Source organism: Cebidichthys violaceus, unplaced genomic scaffold (assembly GCF_023349555.1).
Source record: "Cebidichthys violaceus isolate CVI_PGR_0920_01 unplaced genomic scaffold, fCebVio1.0.p SCAF_28, whole genome shotgun sequence".
Taxonomy (NCBI): Eukaryota; Metazoa; Chordata; class Actinopteri; order Perciformes; family Stichaeidae; genus Cebidichthys; species Cebidichthys violaceus.
In genome coordinates, this window is record NW_027176461.1 from 4,673,525 (window position 1) to 4,692,127 (window position 18,603).

At 44.6% G+C, this 18,603-nt stretch overlaps 1 protein-coding gene across 3 annotated transcripts in view; it reads left to right on the top strand.

Moving 5' to 3' along the window:
- Positions 1 to 274: 274 nt before the first annotated feature.
- Positions 275 to 18,603, top strand: part of LOC137880350 (ryanodine receptor 3-like) — a 58,886-nt gene continuing 40,557 nt past the window's right edge. For all 3 annotated transcript variants that reach the window (XM_068721677.1, XM_068721676.1, XM_068721678.1), the window contains exons 1-24: positions 275 to 338; positions 1,320 to 1,455; positions 2,951 to 3,046; positions 3,345 to 3,463; positions 4,953 to 5,086; positions 6,012 to 6,253; positions 6,539 to 6,731; positions 7,841 to 8,057; positions 8,140 to 8,244; positions 10,437 to 10,540; positions 11,118 to 11,201; positions 11,314 to 11,473; positions 12,593 to 12,740; positions 13,082 to 13,284; positions 13,428 to 13,602; positions 13,956 to 14,164; positions 14,246 to 14,445; positions 14,550 to 14,616; positions 14,696 to 14,856; positions 14,957 to 15,122; positions 15,713 to 15,799; positions 15,923 to 16,149; positions 16,474 to 17,281; positions 17,627 to 17,827. In XM_068721677.1, coding sequence (XP_068577778.1) covers positions 1,323 to 1,455; positions 2,951 to 3,046; positions 3,345 to 3,463; positions 4,953 to 5,086; positions 6,012 to 6,253; positions 6,539 to 6,731; positions 7,841 to 8,057; positions 8,140 to 8,244; positions 10,437 to 10,540; positions 11,118 to 11,201; positions 11,314 to 11,473; positions 12,593 to 12,740; positions 13,082 to 13,284; positions 13,428 to 13,602; positions 13,956 to 14,164; positions 14,246 to 14,445; positions 14,550 to 14,616; positions 14,696 to 14,856; positions 14,957 to 15,122; positions 15,713 to 15,799; positions 15,923 to 16,149; positions 16,474 to 17,281; positions 17,627 to 17,827 — 4,239 coding nt within the window. In that variant the 5' untranslated portion in view covers positions 275 to 338; positions 1,320 to 1,322. The remainder of the gene's footprint in view (positions 339 to 1,319; positions 1,456 to 2,950; positions 3,047 to 3,344; positions 3,464 to 4,952; positions 5,087 to 6,011; positions 6,254 to 6,538; positions 6,732 to 7,840; positions 8,058 to 8,139; positions 8,245 to 10,436; positions 10,541 to 11,117; positions 11,202 to 11,313; positions 11,474 to 12,592; positions 12,741 to 13,081; positions 13,285 to 13,427; positions 13,603 to 13,955; positions 14,165 to 14,245; positions 14,446 to 14,549; positions 14,617 to 14,695; positions 14,857 to 14,956; positions 15,123 to 15,712; positions 15,800 to 15,922; positions 16,150 to 16,473; positions 17,282 to 17,626; positions 17,828 to 18,603) is intronic.

Below are 18,603 nucleotides of genomic sequence, written 5' to 3' on the forward strand. Positions count from 1 at the left end.
CTCTTTCTCTACCCCTTCTCTCTCTCTCTCTCTCTCTCTCTCTCTCTCTCTCTCTCTTTCTCTACCCCTTCTCTCTCTCTCTCTCTCTCTCTCTCTCTCTCTCTCTCTCTCTCCCTCTCCCTCTCTACCCCTCTCTCCCTCTCCCTCCCCCTCCCAGAGACCTTGATTGTCTGGGTGTTAAGAATTGGGCACTGGTCGCGCTGCCTGTTGAGGAGGTGCTCCAAACCCTCAATGACCTCATCACCTACTTCCAGCTGCCTGACGCTGAGCTGGAGCACGAAGAGAGGCAGATCAAGCTGCGCTCGCTCAAGAACCGGCAGAACCTATTCAAACAGGAAGTGAGTTTCACCATAAAGGAAACCAATACTCCATGGAATATCCATTAATGACACAGTGGGCCGTTCCACAGTGCAGCGAAATATTAAAAGCCCCCCCGGAGTAAAGAGTGTGACTTAGAAAGTGACCAAACATACGAGTGTGCAGGGAGCAGCGGCAACTTATCGAAAGACAGAGTGTGTGAAAGGCTAAAGCAATTGATTCTTTGTTTGAATACCATCTTGTTTTTGGAGGCATTGCATTCGAAGGTGTCAGCAGTTTTGCTGTTAGAAGTTTTCTGGCACCAGAAGCACTGAAGCTTTCTTCTGAGCCTCTAGGATCTAAATTGCTTTCATCAATTACCAAATGTCAGCTGCCATACTGAGGGTGTCTTATGATGTCAACTATCCAAACTCCCCTTAACCTTCACACGCCACAACGACGTGTCACACGCCAACATGCATGAATGTGAGTGAAATATATATGCGTTTCTGGTGGTTTCAATATTGGCAAATTATGCATATTTCAGCATATTTCCTCTTTCATATTATTTACCATGTCTTTCTATGATAATAAACCAAAAACGGCGCATCTCTGTCGCTGGCCTAATACATTACGTTTAGAAGGTCAATTTGTCACTGTAGACAGCTGACTCGTGATTTTTTTCCCGGCATTATAAATCATCTGCAATTGCCATTTTGTCTTTTTACTGCACACTTTTAGCATATCTGATCACTATGGATATTTCTCTGTGGCATAAATCACCATGACGCAGCCAACTAAATGGGACGGGAGAGAGCCACCGAGCTGCATTCAGGACGGTCGGCTAATTGAACGCTGCGGAAAAAGAGCTCACCAAATGAACTTGTCAAACTAATGAGCTTGTTTTTAACACAAGTTTATATTTGAATTTGTAAAAATGTGTGTGTTTCATATTTTTTTGTTGTTGTTATTCTCAGGTGGTTTTGCTATGTTCATGCGTTGGATCACTGTGCATTTCTTAGGGCATGCTGACTCTGGTGTCCAACTGTATCGATCGCCTCAACGTGTACAACAGCGCCGCCCACTTCGGGGAGTGTGCGGGTTCAGAGGCCGGAGCGGCTTGGAAAGACATTCTCAACCTGCTGTATGAGCTGCTGGGTAAGAAGAGCCGGTCTACCGCAAAGTCACACACACAACACACACACACACACACTCACACACACACACGCACACGCACACGCACGTATGAACACACACACTCCAAACCGATCCCCGACTGTGATCAATCACAGAGGCGAGAGTCGTCGTTTGAAGATAAAGTAGCTGCAATGGTGATGAAGAAGTGTGCTGACCTTGCATTTAACCGGCCATTTGCAGACACGTCGCAGTGGAAGATCGAATTCTGAGGTTGCTAGAATTCAGCTGCATATTTGCACACAGACGTGCGACGCTCATGCACTTAACGCTCATCTCTAACTCACTCGCACATATACACAGATTTTTGCCGGGAAAAAGACTTGGTGGCATGTGGCCCACTGCATACAAAAGAGATTTCCTGTTTATGTGATGTGCTTCCAGAGCAGAATCATTATCTCTCACTCACACACACACACACACACACACACACACACACACACACACACACACACACACACACACACACACACACACACACACACACACACACACACACACCCCTATCGGCCAGATAGTTGTTTTTTTTTTTTCAATCATTGAATGTCAATTCTCATCACCATGCTGCTTTCTGTTTTGTTTATTTGTTCTTGCTGCGCTCTTTGTGTTCCTATAGCACAACGTCATCAGCCGTGCCTTTTTGAAAAATCACTTCAACCTCTTGCACTGCTAACATATGCTCTGTCGGATAGAGACATAGCTCACTAAAATGATCTGGCAGGAAAATATATATATATATATATATATATTTTTAAATCCTGCCGTATCTGATGAGTACAACGTTTGGTTGCAACATTTCCTTCACCGGTCGTGGCAATGAAAGATGCATTTGCGAGCGGGCATGATTTTCCCTCCATGTAGCGGTTTAGATGTGTCACATTCCCATGAAGAGGTTGTTCATCCTGCCACACTGAAGCCCCTCTGCCCTCTAAGTGTGTTTCTTCACACTCTCATTTACACTGATTTCCCCCTCCTGACTGATATTAGTGTTCCAGCCACGTCTCTCTCTCTCTCTCTCTCTCTCTCTCTCTCTCTCTCTCTCTCTCTCTCTCTCTCTCTCTCTCTCTTCCCCCCTCCTTCACACACCTGCTCCGGCGCAGCGCTAAGTGGATTTAGGACGCCTCCCTCCTTTCTTCTCTGTCTGGCTGCGTTGGGTGACCCTGTCTTTTTGTTGTTGTTGTTGTTGTTGTTGTTGATAGGACATAATGTTGGTGTGCTTGTCAGCTTGTGTTTATGTCTTTCCTCTCCTTGTGTCGTTCCCTCCCCTCTAGGCATTTTCCAGATTTAATATGTATAAAGGTGTCAAAGTAGAACCTTCCCTGGCTTTCAGCGTGCATTTAAGGTTTCCACCTTTGGGTGTCATTGTTTTTGCTGTTTCACCGATCCATCATATCCCTTTGAACAAAAACACTTTCCTTTTTAATATTTGACTCATGCACACATTCCCTGTCACCTACAGCTGCGTTAATTAGAGGGAACAGAAACAACTGCACCCAGTTCTCCAACAACTTGGACTGGCTGGTTAGCAAGCTGGAGAGACTGGAGTCTTCTTCAGGTATGCTAGATGTCTTTCTCACCCATACTTGAAATAGCATTTCCTCTGTCAGAGAGACATCACAGAGCTATCCAGTTCCTTTAATGGCAGTGCAGCGCTACTCGACGGGGACATCCGTCTTAAAAATTGGTGAAAGATGACACTGCTTGCTTAGAAATGATAGCGGTACATGCAGCACTGTGTGAACAGCGTTCCCTGTTAATCGATTGCAGACTGGGTAGCTCTCTGACGAGTGTCCTCTGCTGTGCGTCTCTCTCTTCAGCGGCTGTTAACTATTGATGACTTTGTGGCTGTGCAGGCATTCTGGAAGTTCTGCACTGCATTCTAATCGAGAGCCCCGAGGCCCTCAACATCATCCAGCGAGGACACATCAAGTCCATCATATCATTGCTTTACAAGCACGGACGCAACCACAAGGTGAGCAAGCTAGTAGAGCTTCAAGTGTTAGTCTGAGGTACTGTCTTTGCTGTGATACAAGACAATGACACATCTGGGCTCCATCATTGTGCGTTATGTGGTTTGAGGTACAAGAAGGATGTTGAATGAAGTCAAGTGGAAAATAAAGGTCTTGGTGAAAAGAAACTAAAATTGGAATAAGGTAATAAAACGATGAAATATTCTCTTAAAGGAATAAGGTAAATGTGTAGCTGGAGCCCACAGCCAGTTAGCTTAGCATAACGACTGGAAAGATTGGGAATTTGCTATTTTAGCTCTGTGCAAGGGTTACAGAATCTGTCTACTTGCGCTTACATCTTGGCCAAGACCAGTAGCTTCACGGATTCTCTGCTGGTTGCTTGGCAACTGCTGCTGACCAAGATATAGTCCAGCATATACCCCCTCATTAAACGGCAAATTGTTGTTTATACACATTGTTTTTTTTTGTGTATAGATTAAACAAATGAGATACGATGTGTTAAGTTAATTTGTGAGTTTAAGAGGTGCTGCTGAGGTGATTTTGTTGCCTAATGTGAAGAGAGCCAGGCTTGCTGTCCCCCCCCCCCCCCCCCCCCCCCCGTTTCTGTAAAGCTAAGAAGCTAAGCTAACTGGATGCTGACATCAGCTTCATTTTTTAGCTAAAGACGTGAGATTTTTATTGATCTTCTCCTCTAAATGTTCCAAAATGTCTGACTTTTTCTTTCCTGTAAGATAAACTGAAACATCTCCAGTAACTCGGATGTCGTCAGAAACCTTTAGTCAAGCAAGAAAGCACACAACAACAAGCTTAAGTGCCTATTTATCGCGCATCCACCCTATCCAGTTTTTTTCCTCATTAGGCACACTAAAATGCTTCACTGGATGCACATTCATTTCCATAACAGTTCCCTTTGGGCCTCTTTGTCACCTCTTCTTGTCTTTAGCTATTAATTCATTGCGCTTTCCTCACACCAGTATTCAAGCTTCCGTCGGTGACAGAAGGCTCAAGGAGGTTTGGTTGTAGTGTGTGGCCATCATGGTTCAATCAGTTTAACAGTGAAATGAGATCAGGAGCAGGCAGTCGGCCGGCCAGGGTCATAAATCAGCCAGAAAGTATAATTTAGCTCTGGAAGCAGGAGAAAAGGGCCAATGATGAAGCGTAGGTGCTCTGGCCTGTCGCCCTTGGCTGAACTTCACGGCCCATTTAATTCCACGGCTTTGTTAAGCTAACATCAAAGGGATATTATTGGACATGTTTTTGCCCCCAATAAGCATCTCTGAGTAATTATGCAGCGGTTGCATGGAAAGAGTGCGTCCCTAGAGCAGCAACCTGGACAGTGATAAGTGACAAAAAAAATAATAAGTCATTTCTGGAAAGGTATAGATTCTTATCCAGGGTTTAATAGGGACAGTTATTGGGGAACTGTTCCTGCTGTTTGCTCTCAATGTCGGCACTTATTTTCCTCCCTGCTGCCTCCACTTTCTTTTTTAGATTCTGGATGTGCTCTGCTCCCTGTGTGTGTGCAACGGTGTGGCTGTGCGGACCAATCAGAACCTAATCTGTGATCACTTGCTGCCCAAGAGAGATCTGCTGCTGCAAACCCAGCTGGTCAATGATGTCCAGAGGTTAGAAAGCCGTCCACTCACCATGTCTCCTTTCAACATCGTGCTTTAAAAAAAAAAGTTCTATTTATTCGTTGGCATAACGTTTGGTATTTTAGAGCACAATGTGTTATTTTTATGGATACTTCACAGTTTAAATCATTATTAAACAGAGTTTTGATAAAGTCTCAGGTCATTTAATAGCAAGCTAACGTTAGCTTTGTTCGATTTTTATTTATTTTTTTGTGATTTTTATATAAAAACTTGTATTTTTGTTGGTGCTACTTTAATTTAGTGATGAGTAAATCTCTACTTATTCACACACGTTACAACTAGGGTTACGTTTGATGATACTAACAGCTGGTGTATCCGGTTCCAGAGTCCCGACCACCTTATTGTGGATGTGTGTACATTCAGCCTTCTAGTCTACGGACCGTGTAATTGAGTGTGCAGCTTTCACATCTAAAACATGTTGAGCATCAAACCATGTAGACTTAACAACATGAGCTTTAAATTATGCTCAAACATTGGAGTGAGAGATTGGGCAGCGAGGCGCCCAGAGATTCGCCCTTTAAACATCCTCGGATCTCCTTTGACGTTTTGTCTTTGTACAATGAAAAGAAGCATTTTGCCTGATGTAGCGTTTTTGCTCCTCAGGGTGAGATCACTTGAATTGAGATTTAATCTAACAAATCTCTTTGGGTCACTTTCTTGACACTTGAAGTGATCTGCGTTGGGCTTCCTTGCTTTAAGACATCAACACTTTTAAAGAACTTCCTGAACCAAATACATTAGAGGCAAATTTAATTATCTTGTCCTATGGGCAGACTTTTTCATTAGTTTTCGGAAACAAAAATAAGATATTGCAAATTAATATATAAGCATATCTGAGAATATGTCACTGCCTCTTAGGGATAACTAATTATTTTATGTTTAACTTCACTTCCAGCATGAGGCCGAACATCTTCCTGGGGGTGAGCGAGGGCTCGGCTCAGTATAAGAAGTGGTATTACGAGCTGATGATTGACCAGGTGGACCACTTTGTGACCAGCGAGCCCTCCCACCTCAGGGTGGGCTGGGCCAACGCTAAAGGCTACGCTCCCTACCCTGGAGGAGGAGAGGGATGGGGAGGCAACGGAGTGGGAGATGACCTCTACTCGTACGGTTTCGATGGTCTCCATCTCTGGTCAGGTCAGTGGGAGGAATAAGATTCTGTTTTTGTCGGCTCATATCACGATAAGCTATTGTGTTTTAAGATGAGCGGCAACCCTGGGCTGCAGCCAGGTTGCGTCTAGACAGGATCAGTTCCCCTGCAGGGTGTTTCTGATCTCCTTGCCCAGAGTGTGTGTTACTTTGTGTACAAGTTTGCATGTTCAATCCTGTGTGTTGGTGAAAGAGACGTGATCTGTGCCAGCATCACTCACTGGGTCATATTTCACATAACTGTGTGTGTGTGTGTGTGTGTGTGTGTAACAGGTCGTATCCCGCGGGCGGTCGCGTCCATAAACCAGCACGTATTGACCTCTGAGGATGTGGTGAGCTGTTGCCTGGACCTGGGAGCTCCTAGCATCTCTTTCAGGATTAACGGACAGCCCGTTCAGGGCATGTTTGAAAATTTCAACACAGACGGACTCTTCTTCCCCGTCGTCAGCTTCTCTGCAGGGGTCAAGTGAGTGTTTATCTGTTCCTCCTGTGTCTTGTCTGAGATGAACAGCCTCCCTGAAGTTCCTCCATGAGGAATGGGCTACACAGAGAAGCACAGGCAGATGAGACAGACGAGCCAAAAGAAAAAATATGTTATAACCTATATTATTATAATTATTATATACATGTATGTGTGTATATATGTACTTCATATTCTGCTCTGTTGACACGGTGACAAAGAGTGATTGACGCCACTTTAAAGTGGAATTTCAAGCTCCAGCGGTTTTCCCATGATTTCCACGATTGCCTCTTGACTTTTGTAGAGCAAAGCTGCATTTTTGCATTCACAGTTTTCCGTCTTTGAAGCCCAGAGACCTTTGACATCAAGAGACTGGTCTGATTTGGTCTGGTCATGTAAGCACATTTGAAATCCTCATCGCGTGATGAAAATGGATTCTCAAAACCTGATGGCCTGTGAGGCGTGGAAAAGGAATGCGATTGAGCAAAGTTTGTTTCATAAACGAATTTCAGGGTGGACTCGACAATTGTCCTCAAAGTGTTAAAGCAACATTGCCTTTCAAAGATGCTGGAATGTCCTGAGTTCAGCGGTACCTTGAGCTAAATGCAAACGGTTGGACACCTTTACGTTTTGATCGATGATGGCACTAGAGGAATAATCAGGGACTCACCACAGATTACAATTCCTACAGAGGGGACATGATGGTTCTGTGTCAAATTGAATGCCAATCCATCCACTAATGACAGCCGCACAGCTTCCCTCCACAATAATTGAGGGTTTTAGTCAGAATGGGCTTGGTTGCGTCACCACTACTACTTCAGTAGCTATTTTGGGCGTCCTCAGGAGAGCCTCTTCACAGTGATGGCCTGCGTCTCAGAGCTAAACTTGTCCCTGTTAGAGCAGAGGCGGGAACTGATTGAAGTGGATTTAGAGGAGAAAAACTGTTACATTTAAGCTGCATGGTGGGTTTTCTTTTCCCTGACTGCTTCTTCCATTAACAGCTGTCTAATTATCACTTTTGAATAGATAAATCATTTATATTTTCACACACTTTGTCCCCTGTTAATCAACTTGCGTGCAGAATAATAGGTTGTAATAACATTTCATCACGTTAGGGTGCGCTTCCTGTTGGGTGGCCGACATGGCGACTTTAAGTTCCTGCCTCCGTCAAGTTACGCTCCGTGTTACGAAGCGCTGCTGCCGAAAGAGAAGATGAAGGTGGAGCCGGTGAAAGAGTACAAGAGGGATGTGGAGGGAGTCCGAGATCTGCTGGGCACCGCGCATTTCATGTCGCAGGCCTCCTTCATCCCCACACCTGTGGAAACCAGCCAGGTAAACCGACAGCCGGGCGAATATGTGAAGAACCCTCTCTCTGTTTTAACGCTTTCATTTAGATCTTTGCCCGTTTCCTCAGATCGTGATGCTGCCTCATTTAGAGAAGGTTCGAGACAAGCTAGCAGAGAACATCCATGAACTGTGGGGGATGAATAAAATCGAGCTGGGCTGGACGTATGGCAAGGTGAGAAATATGCAGATTCCTTTACTCATATAATACTCTTACAAAAAAAAAGAAAGAAATCATCACTCTGGATCTAAAGATAAAAAGCATAACTCATACATTTTGTTTGGGGAGAAATAAACATCCCAATTGCACATGTTTTATTCAAATTTGAGATAAGGAGCTGCTTGAAAAGCGTCAGATGTTGGTGGTATTAGAAGTGAATCATCAGAAGCCTGTACGTCATCTTGCTTTCTCTTCTATAATTTGCTGTTCACACCAAAAAGAGGGTAAGTGGAAAGAAAACTCTCGTTTTCCATGTCCGATGCCTTTCATGCCATTCAGTAGATGCTTCATTGTGTCTGTGTTTTAGTAGAAGTCATGAATAACAAAAGGATTGTTCCACCGAAGGGCAGGACAGGGTGTTTTGGCAATTTCTGTGCAGCAATAAACCAAGAGGAAAGCCTGTATTTTATTTGTCCGCATTCAGTTTTTCCTCTTTTAAAAGTCGTTTAATTGATGCTTTAAAGACGTAATCTATCATCCAAGTGTAATCGCAGGGGTTTTACGAGGCAGCTATAGTTTGACATTTTGGGGAAAAAGGTTTGTGTGTTTATAGTTATATGAGCGGATCAATACCGTTCTCTTAGCTTACCATAAAGACGTGTAGCGACGGAGAGCAGCTGGCTCTGTTCAAAGTCCAATAACACCAGAATCCAGACTTTGAGTACAGATTAAACAAAAGAGGTATTTTAATTAGTGATCTTTAGAGACTTTTTTTTTTTTTTTTTTTTTTGGAGAGGTTCTTTCTTTTGGATTGAGTCGGGCAAGCTGTTTTCCCCTGTTGCTAGTTTTTATGGTAAGCTAACCCTCTCCTGGTTCTCTTGGCAAGAAAGTGAGAAAGTGCATTTCCCAAAATATCAAATCGCTCCATCAAAGTTTGATTATATCCTAAGTATTAGTTCACGCAGAGGTAGAACACCTACTGTAGATTTCTAATGCGATCAGTTGAAAACGATGGTTATTTTGCATTATAACACCAAATTCTAGTTATTAAACCTGCGGTCTATACAGTCAAAAAACATAAATAGTTTGTCCTTTTTGTTTCGATTGACGACTCTCTTGGTTTATTGTACATTAGCTAAAGGATAACGCCAAAGTGACCTGTTTTGCCCCGAAGGGAACAGATGACAACACAAACAGCAATATGGAACACAGCTCTTATGTCTATAATACAAACGTATATCAGAATACTCCCCTTATTATTAATACGCCGGCTTTTAGACGGACCTTCATCCTGTGCGGCACCTCAACAGAATCTTTAGTTTAGCGCAAACATATTTACCGTCAACAAGTTTTTCTTCCTTAAGGGGTCGGATGCACAAATGTGTCAAATAGTGAGATGTAGTTATGGCGCACATAGTGAATGTACAGCAGTATTGGATGTGGTTCCACTGCAGCTCATTATGTGCTCTGTACTTGTCATTCATTGTGATTCATTACAGCAGCATTCACAGTAGACGTCCTACAGAAGTGTTCTTTTATTTTGCCCTGGTGTTATATAAAAAAAAAAAATACATTCTTCTTTTTTAATTTATTTTTATTTGTTTATTCCACAAATGTAATTATGTAAAATAAAGAACTGCCAGATAAGTGATTCCCCACAGAGTTCTTGTACTATTCACAAAAGAGCTGGCTGGTTTTCATTGGACCCACACACACACACACACACACACACACACACACACACACACACAGCTGCATAGCTGTACGCAGCCCCGCATGTTTTCTTGGTAAACATCCGCCATTGCCATGCCGCCTCCTCTGAGCGGCATTGCCAAAAAAAAGGATATTATTTGGCATACGGTGCAGCCTCGAAAGAGGCATTACACCTCTCACTCGGTATTCTAGTCGTACACCTTTCTGTCTCCCCCAAGAAAACATGCTCCCTTGTTCCTCTTCCATAACATGTTCACTAGAGTAGACTGTCTTATCACCGCAACCAGTAGCACCCTGTTACTTAAACCACATTCTCCCCTCCTTGTTGGTTTACAATGACGCCGACTTACAAGGCTGTGCATTTCATATGCATATATATATTTAGCAAACTTTCCCACATAATTCACATACAAATAGAGGGACCGTGGGGCCGAAGTTGCAGAACGCAAAGGGAAGTTGAAGTATGATTTCTGTGACTGTTCTTTTTCTCATAGATAAGGGATGATAATAAGCGGCAGCATCCGTGCCTAGTGGATTTCTCCAAGCTGCCAGAAACTGAAAAGAACTACAATCTGCAGATGTCAACAGAAACTCTGAAGTATGTTGAGCATTATGGATTGATTTCCTCCGCGCTTCGTTTTGCTTTTTGAAGAGATGAAGAAAGAGAGTGTTGGACTGAGTCAAAGGCAGTTCATTACAAACAAAGAGACTTAGATTTTGTTGTTGTTTACGAACATTCATTTGGAGCATCACAGACATGACATCAGCCACAGTCTTAATGAAGAAGTTTAAGACAAAGTACTAAGATACAGGAGACTGTGGGGGTTTCCTGTGATTCATCTGCACTTCTGGGTGACACTGATGGGGTTTCTGAGGGACATCAAACTCATTTTTACCGACACCTTGTCCTCTCACACGGTGTGAAGAGACTTTGTCAAAAGCACTTCACACCCTCTGCACTCCTCTGGGTTTTCTTTGGCCTTTTTTCTCCTCACAGATTAGGACACGCGCACAATTTAACCCACCTCTGCTCCATTCGAACACTCCCAGCACCTCAAAATCGTTGCCGTTGGATCTGCATGCACTATCAAATTTAAGAAGTAATGTCGAGGTGCTGATTAAACACAATCGGCAGCAGCATTCGCTCGCTCACTCGCTGCTGTATTTCCCCTCAGGACCCTGCTGGCGCTGGGCTGTCGAGTAGTTCAGGTCAATCCCAATGCTGAGAGCTCCCTCAAAAAGATAAAACTCCCAAAGAAGTAAGAGGGCCTTATGTCCAGCAATATCAGAAATGATACATACATGTTAACTACGTCAACTAGTGCTGGTGGATTTACCCTTTATTACCTCCGTACGTTTTTTTTCCTTTAGCTACATGATGTCCAATGGTTATAAGCCGTCTCCTCTGGACCTGTCTGACATAAAGCTGACTCCAGGTCAGGAGCTGCTGGTGGACAAACTGGCAGAGAATGCACATAATGTGTGGGCCAAGGACCGCATCAAACAGGGATGGACCTACGGCATTCAGCAGGTACTGTATGCTGGATGTATTCGTGTACAACATTCAATTAAATTCCCACCTTTTATTTTCTTAATTTGTAAAGAGAAGAGGAAGCTTTGTCCTCCTCCTTCTGCGTCCAGCTTTGTTACTGCATTTTATTTTTGATGTGCTCAGTTTCTCCTTCACGGTTCGTTAATTCCCCTCCCATACGGTCTCTACCGGAGCACACGTCAGACGGTTTGTTTAGTCTGACGTTTCAAAGCAATGTTTCATTATTCTATACAGAGCCAGATGTTCTGCAGTAAAGGGAGACAAGAACACACAGTACAGAACGCGACCTATTCTCATCTGTTGAACGTGCTGAACCTGAATGCTGTACACGACCGCTATCTGTTGTTTATCAGGTTTTTTGGGTGTAATTTGGTACCGTTGCCATGAAATTGGATCTAACACACTCTTCTGAAGTCATTCTTTTTTTCACAGCTATGTTCTCCTACGATGTGATGCAGAATGTTTCATCATGGTGGAAACTAAATATATTTCAATGCAATATGAAATTGCATTTTCCCATCTTTGCCATTTGAAGTAGATAAAGTCACGCCTCTGTGTCACACTTCAGCATCTGTCTTGAAAGCAGATGTTGCATCATATTCTCTGTATTGTTTGTAGAACAAGGGTTGTACTTGATGACTTGAGACCGGGTAACTGACCAGTGCGTTGGGAAAATTGCAAATTTCAATTAAGCCCTTCAGTGATATGTAGGAAAGCTGCTACGCCAGACCAAACAAACAGCGTGCGATCTGTATAACCAGCGCAAGATTTCAAATTAAGCTCCACAAATCTGCTTAAGTAGTATTAATGTGATACTTCCCTGGTTGCGCCTCGAGGCCCAGTGAGAGAGCGGCTATAGGAAATGAGTGACACAGGAAAGATGGAGAGAATGACGGGCGGCAGTAGCACGGTGGCAATAAACGGACAATTAACCACTCGATTACAGGGATTGACGGCGCATTTTGTTGCGGGCAAAACAGTTGTGCGTTTGAGCTGGCCTACGGTACTTTTTTAATGAGAGAACCAGGGATAGTTGGAAATGTTCTTCCCGCAAAATGGGTGCGTGAAATCTTCTCTGACCGCCTCTCCTCTCTGCAGGATCTGAAGAGCAAGCGTAACCCTCGCCTGGTGCCCTATGTTCTGCTGGATGAGCGCACCAAGAAGTCGAACAGGGACAGCCTGCGGGAGGCCATCCGCACTCTGATCGGCTACGGATACAACATCGAGCCCTCGGACCAGGAAGGAGGTGAGGCTGACTCGTGGATGTATGCCGCTCTAAATGGACAGATGTTCCAATTAAAATCAAATTATATAGTACATGATAAAACGCTCGTTACAAAGAAATGGGAAAATTGTCTGTGACTTAATTTTCCCAGCCCAGATAAAGGATTGTGCCTCCCACTCCCTTTCAGTTGTCATTGAAAGAGAATAGGGGTGTGAAATGATTGCCCCTAACCTCACCCAATGTTAGACTCTAACAATTAAGAGTTCCATCATTGATTTCCATATTTGTCGGAGAGGATTCAGCTGGTTTTCGAAGCAGCAATCCCTGACTTGACACTATGACTATCCCTTCCCCTCTTCTAGGACAAGTGGTTGAGCGGCTCAGCATCGATAAGATCCGCTTCTTCAGAGTGGAGAGGACGTACGCAGTGAAGAGCGGGAAGTGGTATTTTGAATTTGAGGCTGTGACGGGAGGAGACATGAGAGTGGGCTGGGCGAGACCAGGGTGTAAGCCAGATGTGGAGCTCGGCACGGATGAGCTCGCTTTTGTCTTCGATGGATACAGGGTGAGCTGAACCGAGCGATTTAAATACTTTATCATTGAAATTCTAGAAACGGATGAAAGTGATGGACTTAATTGAAAAGGAAGGACTTGAGATGGAGATTTCTTGTAATATATATTTTCTGCTTGTACATGTACTGTATATAGGGTCACTGTCTGAACATGGGCAGCCGTTTGTTCGGGCGGTGCTGGCACACTGGAGACGTGGTGGGCTGTATGATCAACATGGAGGACAAGTCCATGATCTTCACCCTTAACGGAGAGATCCTCATCACCACCAAGGGCTCTGAACTCTGCTTCACAGACTTTGAAACTGAGGACGGTGAGAACGTTTACATGTGGATATGGTGTGTGTGTGTGTGTGTGTGTGTGTGTGTGTGTGTGTGTGTGCGGTAAGCCAAGCCAAGTTATACATTCTAAAGGTCAGGGAGTGTTTGATGAGGGGATCGTAGAAACTCAGCAGTAAACTAGAATGACCATGCTGGGGATATAAGTGAAAAATAAGTGTCTCCCTGTAACAAAATCACCCTTATTTAATGTGACATTTGTAAATTGCCTTTTTCGTTAAAGCTGGATTGATTTTCCCTCCCCTCCTGCTGTGTGTTCTTAGAGGTTATTTATTCTCTCCTCTTTTTTTTCTCTCCCTCCTTTTTATTTCCTCCGGCCGTCCTTCAGGGTTTATTCCGGTGTGTAGCCTCGGTCTGTCTCAGGTGGGCCGCATGAATCTGGGGAAAAACGCCAGCACCTTCAAGTACTACACCATGTGCGGCCTTCAGGAGGGATTCGAACCTTTTGCTGTCAACATGAACCGAGAGGTCACCATGTGGTTCAGCAAGCGTCTGCCTACTTTTGTCAACGTGCCAAAGGACCACAACCACATCGCAGTAAGAACGAAAGCGGTGTGATATTTGGTGGTTAAAAATCGGTCATTGGATAATTGCAAAGCCTTTCTCCCCCGTTTGCAGGTGACGAGGATCGACGGCACCGTCGACAGCCCCCCGTGTCTTAAAGTCACCCACAAGACGTTCGGCACCCAGAACAGCAACGCTGACATGGTGTTTTGTCGGCTCAGCATGCCTGTAGAGTTCCACTCCATCTTCAAATCCAGTCCTGTTATTGACATGAACGGAGTCCACGAAGATGACACCCTCAAAGTCAAACACAGGTACTCGAAATAAAACGTCTGTGGACATTACTCAGCCGATCGGAGCTGAAGACTAAAATGCTTTGTACTCGATCGTCACCTGTTGAATGCCGTTTTCCGAACAGGTATCCGTTGCGATCTGTGAGGCACAGTGATGAAAGTAGAAGAGTGGACTACAGCAGCATCACCACGGTATTCAACAACCTTTCTTTTTTTCACCATTTGGTTGCAGCTGTACAGCGTTGGCTAACTCTTGCGCGTCTCATTGCAGTACTATTACTCGGTAAGGGTCTTCGCTGGCCAGGACCCTGCCGGTGTGTGGGTTGGTTGGGTTACCCCCGACTACCATTACTATAGCAACAATTTCAACCTCAGCAAAAACCGATCGGTCACTGTAACCCTGGGTGACGAGCGAGGACGAGTCCATGAGAGGTGAGACCCTTTTTTTTTTTTTTTTTTAGGGAAACGGTTAAAAGTGCTTTACTTTAATAAGGTTTCATACATAAGATGACTGGTATTTGCACACTGGTAGTGTTAGGAGGAGTAACTGCTACATCGTGTGGGGTGGAGACGTGACCAACGCGGCTCACGCGTCCAGCCGCAGCAACGTGGACCTGGACATCGGCTGTCTCATAGACCTGTCCACCGGCCTGGTGACGTTCACTGTCAACGGCAAGGAGATAGCCACGTCCTACCAGGTACTGAACACATGTGATGTTCAAACGTTGTTTTACATCGTGTTTCATGAAGTAGATACAGTGTATGATGAGAGAATAATCCGACTTTTTAAGGTTGCTTTTAAGCTTCCTTGTGATCTTTGCTTGTTCACTCATTCATTTGTACCTTCTGCCGTTGTTTCCATCCACCTGTAAGTCACCATCACTACATGTCTAACTCTCCTTCCACTCCTCTTTCTATCAGTTTGCAGTTTATCCTGTTGACCTTGAGATTAACTCACCTTCTGTATTTTCGTATTTTCCTTTTTGAAGTCTGCATTGTTCAATTTCCGACTTTAGAATTTAGACGCACTCTGAGAACTAAATCTTAAAGAAGGGTATAATCTTCTTATGCGCTCGCTCACTGAAACTCTGTGAGGCTTCACCCAGCGCTGAGTCATCCTGCCAGCTGACATTCTTAAAAGGATCGCGCACACACATGCTAAGTAGCGAGGAGTTTCATGATGCATCATTAGCTGCTCTCTCCGCAAGGCGCGCTCTTTTGCTGCTTCTCGGGCTTTTGATGTGTGCTTCCTGTATTCTAAACGTACCGCTCTTTGTTTCCGCTCCAGGTGGAACCCAACACCAAGCTTTTCCCTGCTGTGTTTGTGCGACCCACCAGCCCTAACCTCTTCCAGTTTGAGCTGGCTAAAATAAAGGTAGAGGGTTGCGTCAGTTGTTTGGATGAGAAATAGAAAAAGATTGTGTTTAGCTGCTTGTTTGGCATTGATCAATAGGAACATTCCTTCAATCGTCCCTCCATGTTTGTTTGCCCTCTCCAGAATGCCATGCCTCTGTCGTCCGCCATCTTTAAGAGCGAACATAAGAACCCAGTGCCCCAGTGTCCACCACGGCTAGATGTCCAGACCATCAGCGCCGTGCTGTGGAGCCGCATGCCCAACATCTTCCTCAAGGTGGAAACAGCCAGGGTCAATGAGAGACACGGCTGGGTGGTCCAGTGCGTGGAGCCCCTGCAGATGTTGGCCGTTCATATACCTGAGGAGAACAGGTGCAGTGCATGGCTTAGTGTGCTTAAGGGATTAATCTATTCAGCGCATTTTAGTTGATCACAAAGGACATTGTACCTAAAACTTTTGCCTAATTCCTTTTTTTTCCCCCCCTCATAAAACACTTGCAAATGCATAATTTCTCAAGTATTATATAAAAAAAACAGCTCTGTAGTTCTAATAGAGGTCAAAAACTCCAGGGAGCCTTTAACGATCAATATTTTATTATCCTATATGTGGTGAATAACACCTGTCTTGTCCTCTAAGTAGATGAAATCAGAACACCAGCACGTCTTTTGATAATCCCCTCTCGCTTCTGTTCAAAGGTGTGTCGACATCATGGAGCTGTCTGAGCAGGAGGACATGAGGAAGTTCCACTACCACACCCTGAAGCTCTACTGTGCCCTCTGCGCTCTGGGCAACACCCGCGTGGCCCACGCCCTCTGCAGCCACCTGGACCAATCGCAGCTCTTGTACACCATCGACAATCAGTACCTGTCAGGCATGTTACGCGAGGGCTTCTACAATGTCTTGATCAGCACCCACCTGGAGACGGCTAAAGAGGCTCGACTCACGATGAAAGATGAGTTCATCATCCCCGTCACGGCCGAGACGCGCTCCATTCGCCTCTTCTCCGACGCTTCCAAAAAGCACCTCCCGCCAGGGGTGGGGCTTAGTACCTCGCTCAAACCCCGCCTCAACTTCGCCCCGCCCTGTTTCATCAGCACCAAACGGGAACAACATCTCTATAGTCCCCAAATCCCACTGGACGCATTGAAGGAGAAGTCGATTTCAATGTTGACAGAGGCCGTTCAGGGCGGCGGCCACCACATCAGAGATCCCGTAGGGGGAGGAGTGGAGTACCAGTTTGTGCCAATCTTGAAGCTCATCAGCACCTTGTTGACTATGGGTGTGCTAGTTAGCGAGGACGTTCATAAGATCTTACTGCTCATTGACCCGAATGTCTTCAGAGAGACACGTGAGGAGGGGGCCTTGGGGGCCACAGACAAAGAGGGACTTACGGGGACGGAGGAGAAGGCAGTGGAAGCTGGAGAAGAGGAGGCCGCCAAAGAGGCTAAACAGCCGATGAAAGGCCTGCTGGAGAAGAGGCTGCCAGAGCCTGTCAAACGCCAGGTGATACCAAACACACATGGAGCACAGAGCACAAGATCTGGCATCGTCATATATTTGTTAAACCTTAAAATAAACCGGTGAAGGTAAATCAATGAACATCTTCAGCTCCACAGCTGTGCTCCATAAATGCACCACTGCGATAGACCCATTTAGAAATCAGTCAAATATGAAATTACTCATATTGAACAGATCTCTTACATGTCTCTTTAATAAGTGGGATGATGCGAAGCCATAAGGCTGCTTGTATGTATTCCTAACAGACTTGCTCGTAACAGCTGCATCGAGGTGCGAGACACTGATGCGGCGTTGTCCTTCGTCTGTCTCCTCCCCTTGTCTGTTCCCCAGATGTGTGAGCTGCTTCACTATTTTTGCGACTGCGAGCTGAAGCACCGCATCGAGGCCATCGTGTCTTTCTCCGACAGCTTCGTCTCCAAGCTGCAGTACAACCAGAAGTTCCGCTACAACGAGCTGATGCTGGCCCTCAATATGTCTGCTGCCGTCACCGCAAAGAAGACCAAAGAGTTTCGATCGCCCCCTCAAGAACAGGTGACGATGAGGTCGTAGTCAGCTGCAGAGTAGTCACATCTGGACAACTAACTAGTAATGTTCCGACTTGCAGTTCCAGGTCACGACATTGTAGGTTCAATGTGTTCATCAGTTACTAGTATCTAAACCAGTGGTTTCCTTATGCATATGCCAAGGAGGCAGAGATTTTACATTTACCACATCAAAGACTAAGGAACATTTACGTTTTACAGTTATAGTCTACATGATATGATGATTATGATTGAGAGATTATATTATGTTATATTCAGACACATCAAAATAGAAAGAAATAAGCAAAAAAAACAATCCATATTAGTGTAGCAAAGCACTAATATTCAATGCGTAATGTTGCCCTTGAATACCAAAAATGTAAGATAATTTAATTTTTTGAGTAGAATGAAATGATACATTAATGTTATCCGCACACTTAAAGGATTACAGGTGTTTCTGCGTATCCTGTCTTATTAGGCTCCGTGCACTAATGAGATGACACAAGTGTAATTTGTCACCCTGGCAGCTCACTGTAGAGCGACGAAGACGTCAATCAAACGCAGCCTGCGCATTCCTGACAGGAGCTCTAATCATCATCCCTGGTTAACGGGTTTTGCTATCCACTGATCTATGCAAACAAAAGTCAAAAGTAAAACAGCATCAACACTACATCTCCTCTTGAAAACCACATCATTCACTCTCTTATGTGTAACAAGATGTAGACTTTCCAATGGGGGAAACAAATTTACTGCTTATTTAAGTAACACTGCCACTCCAGACGGTGG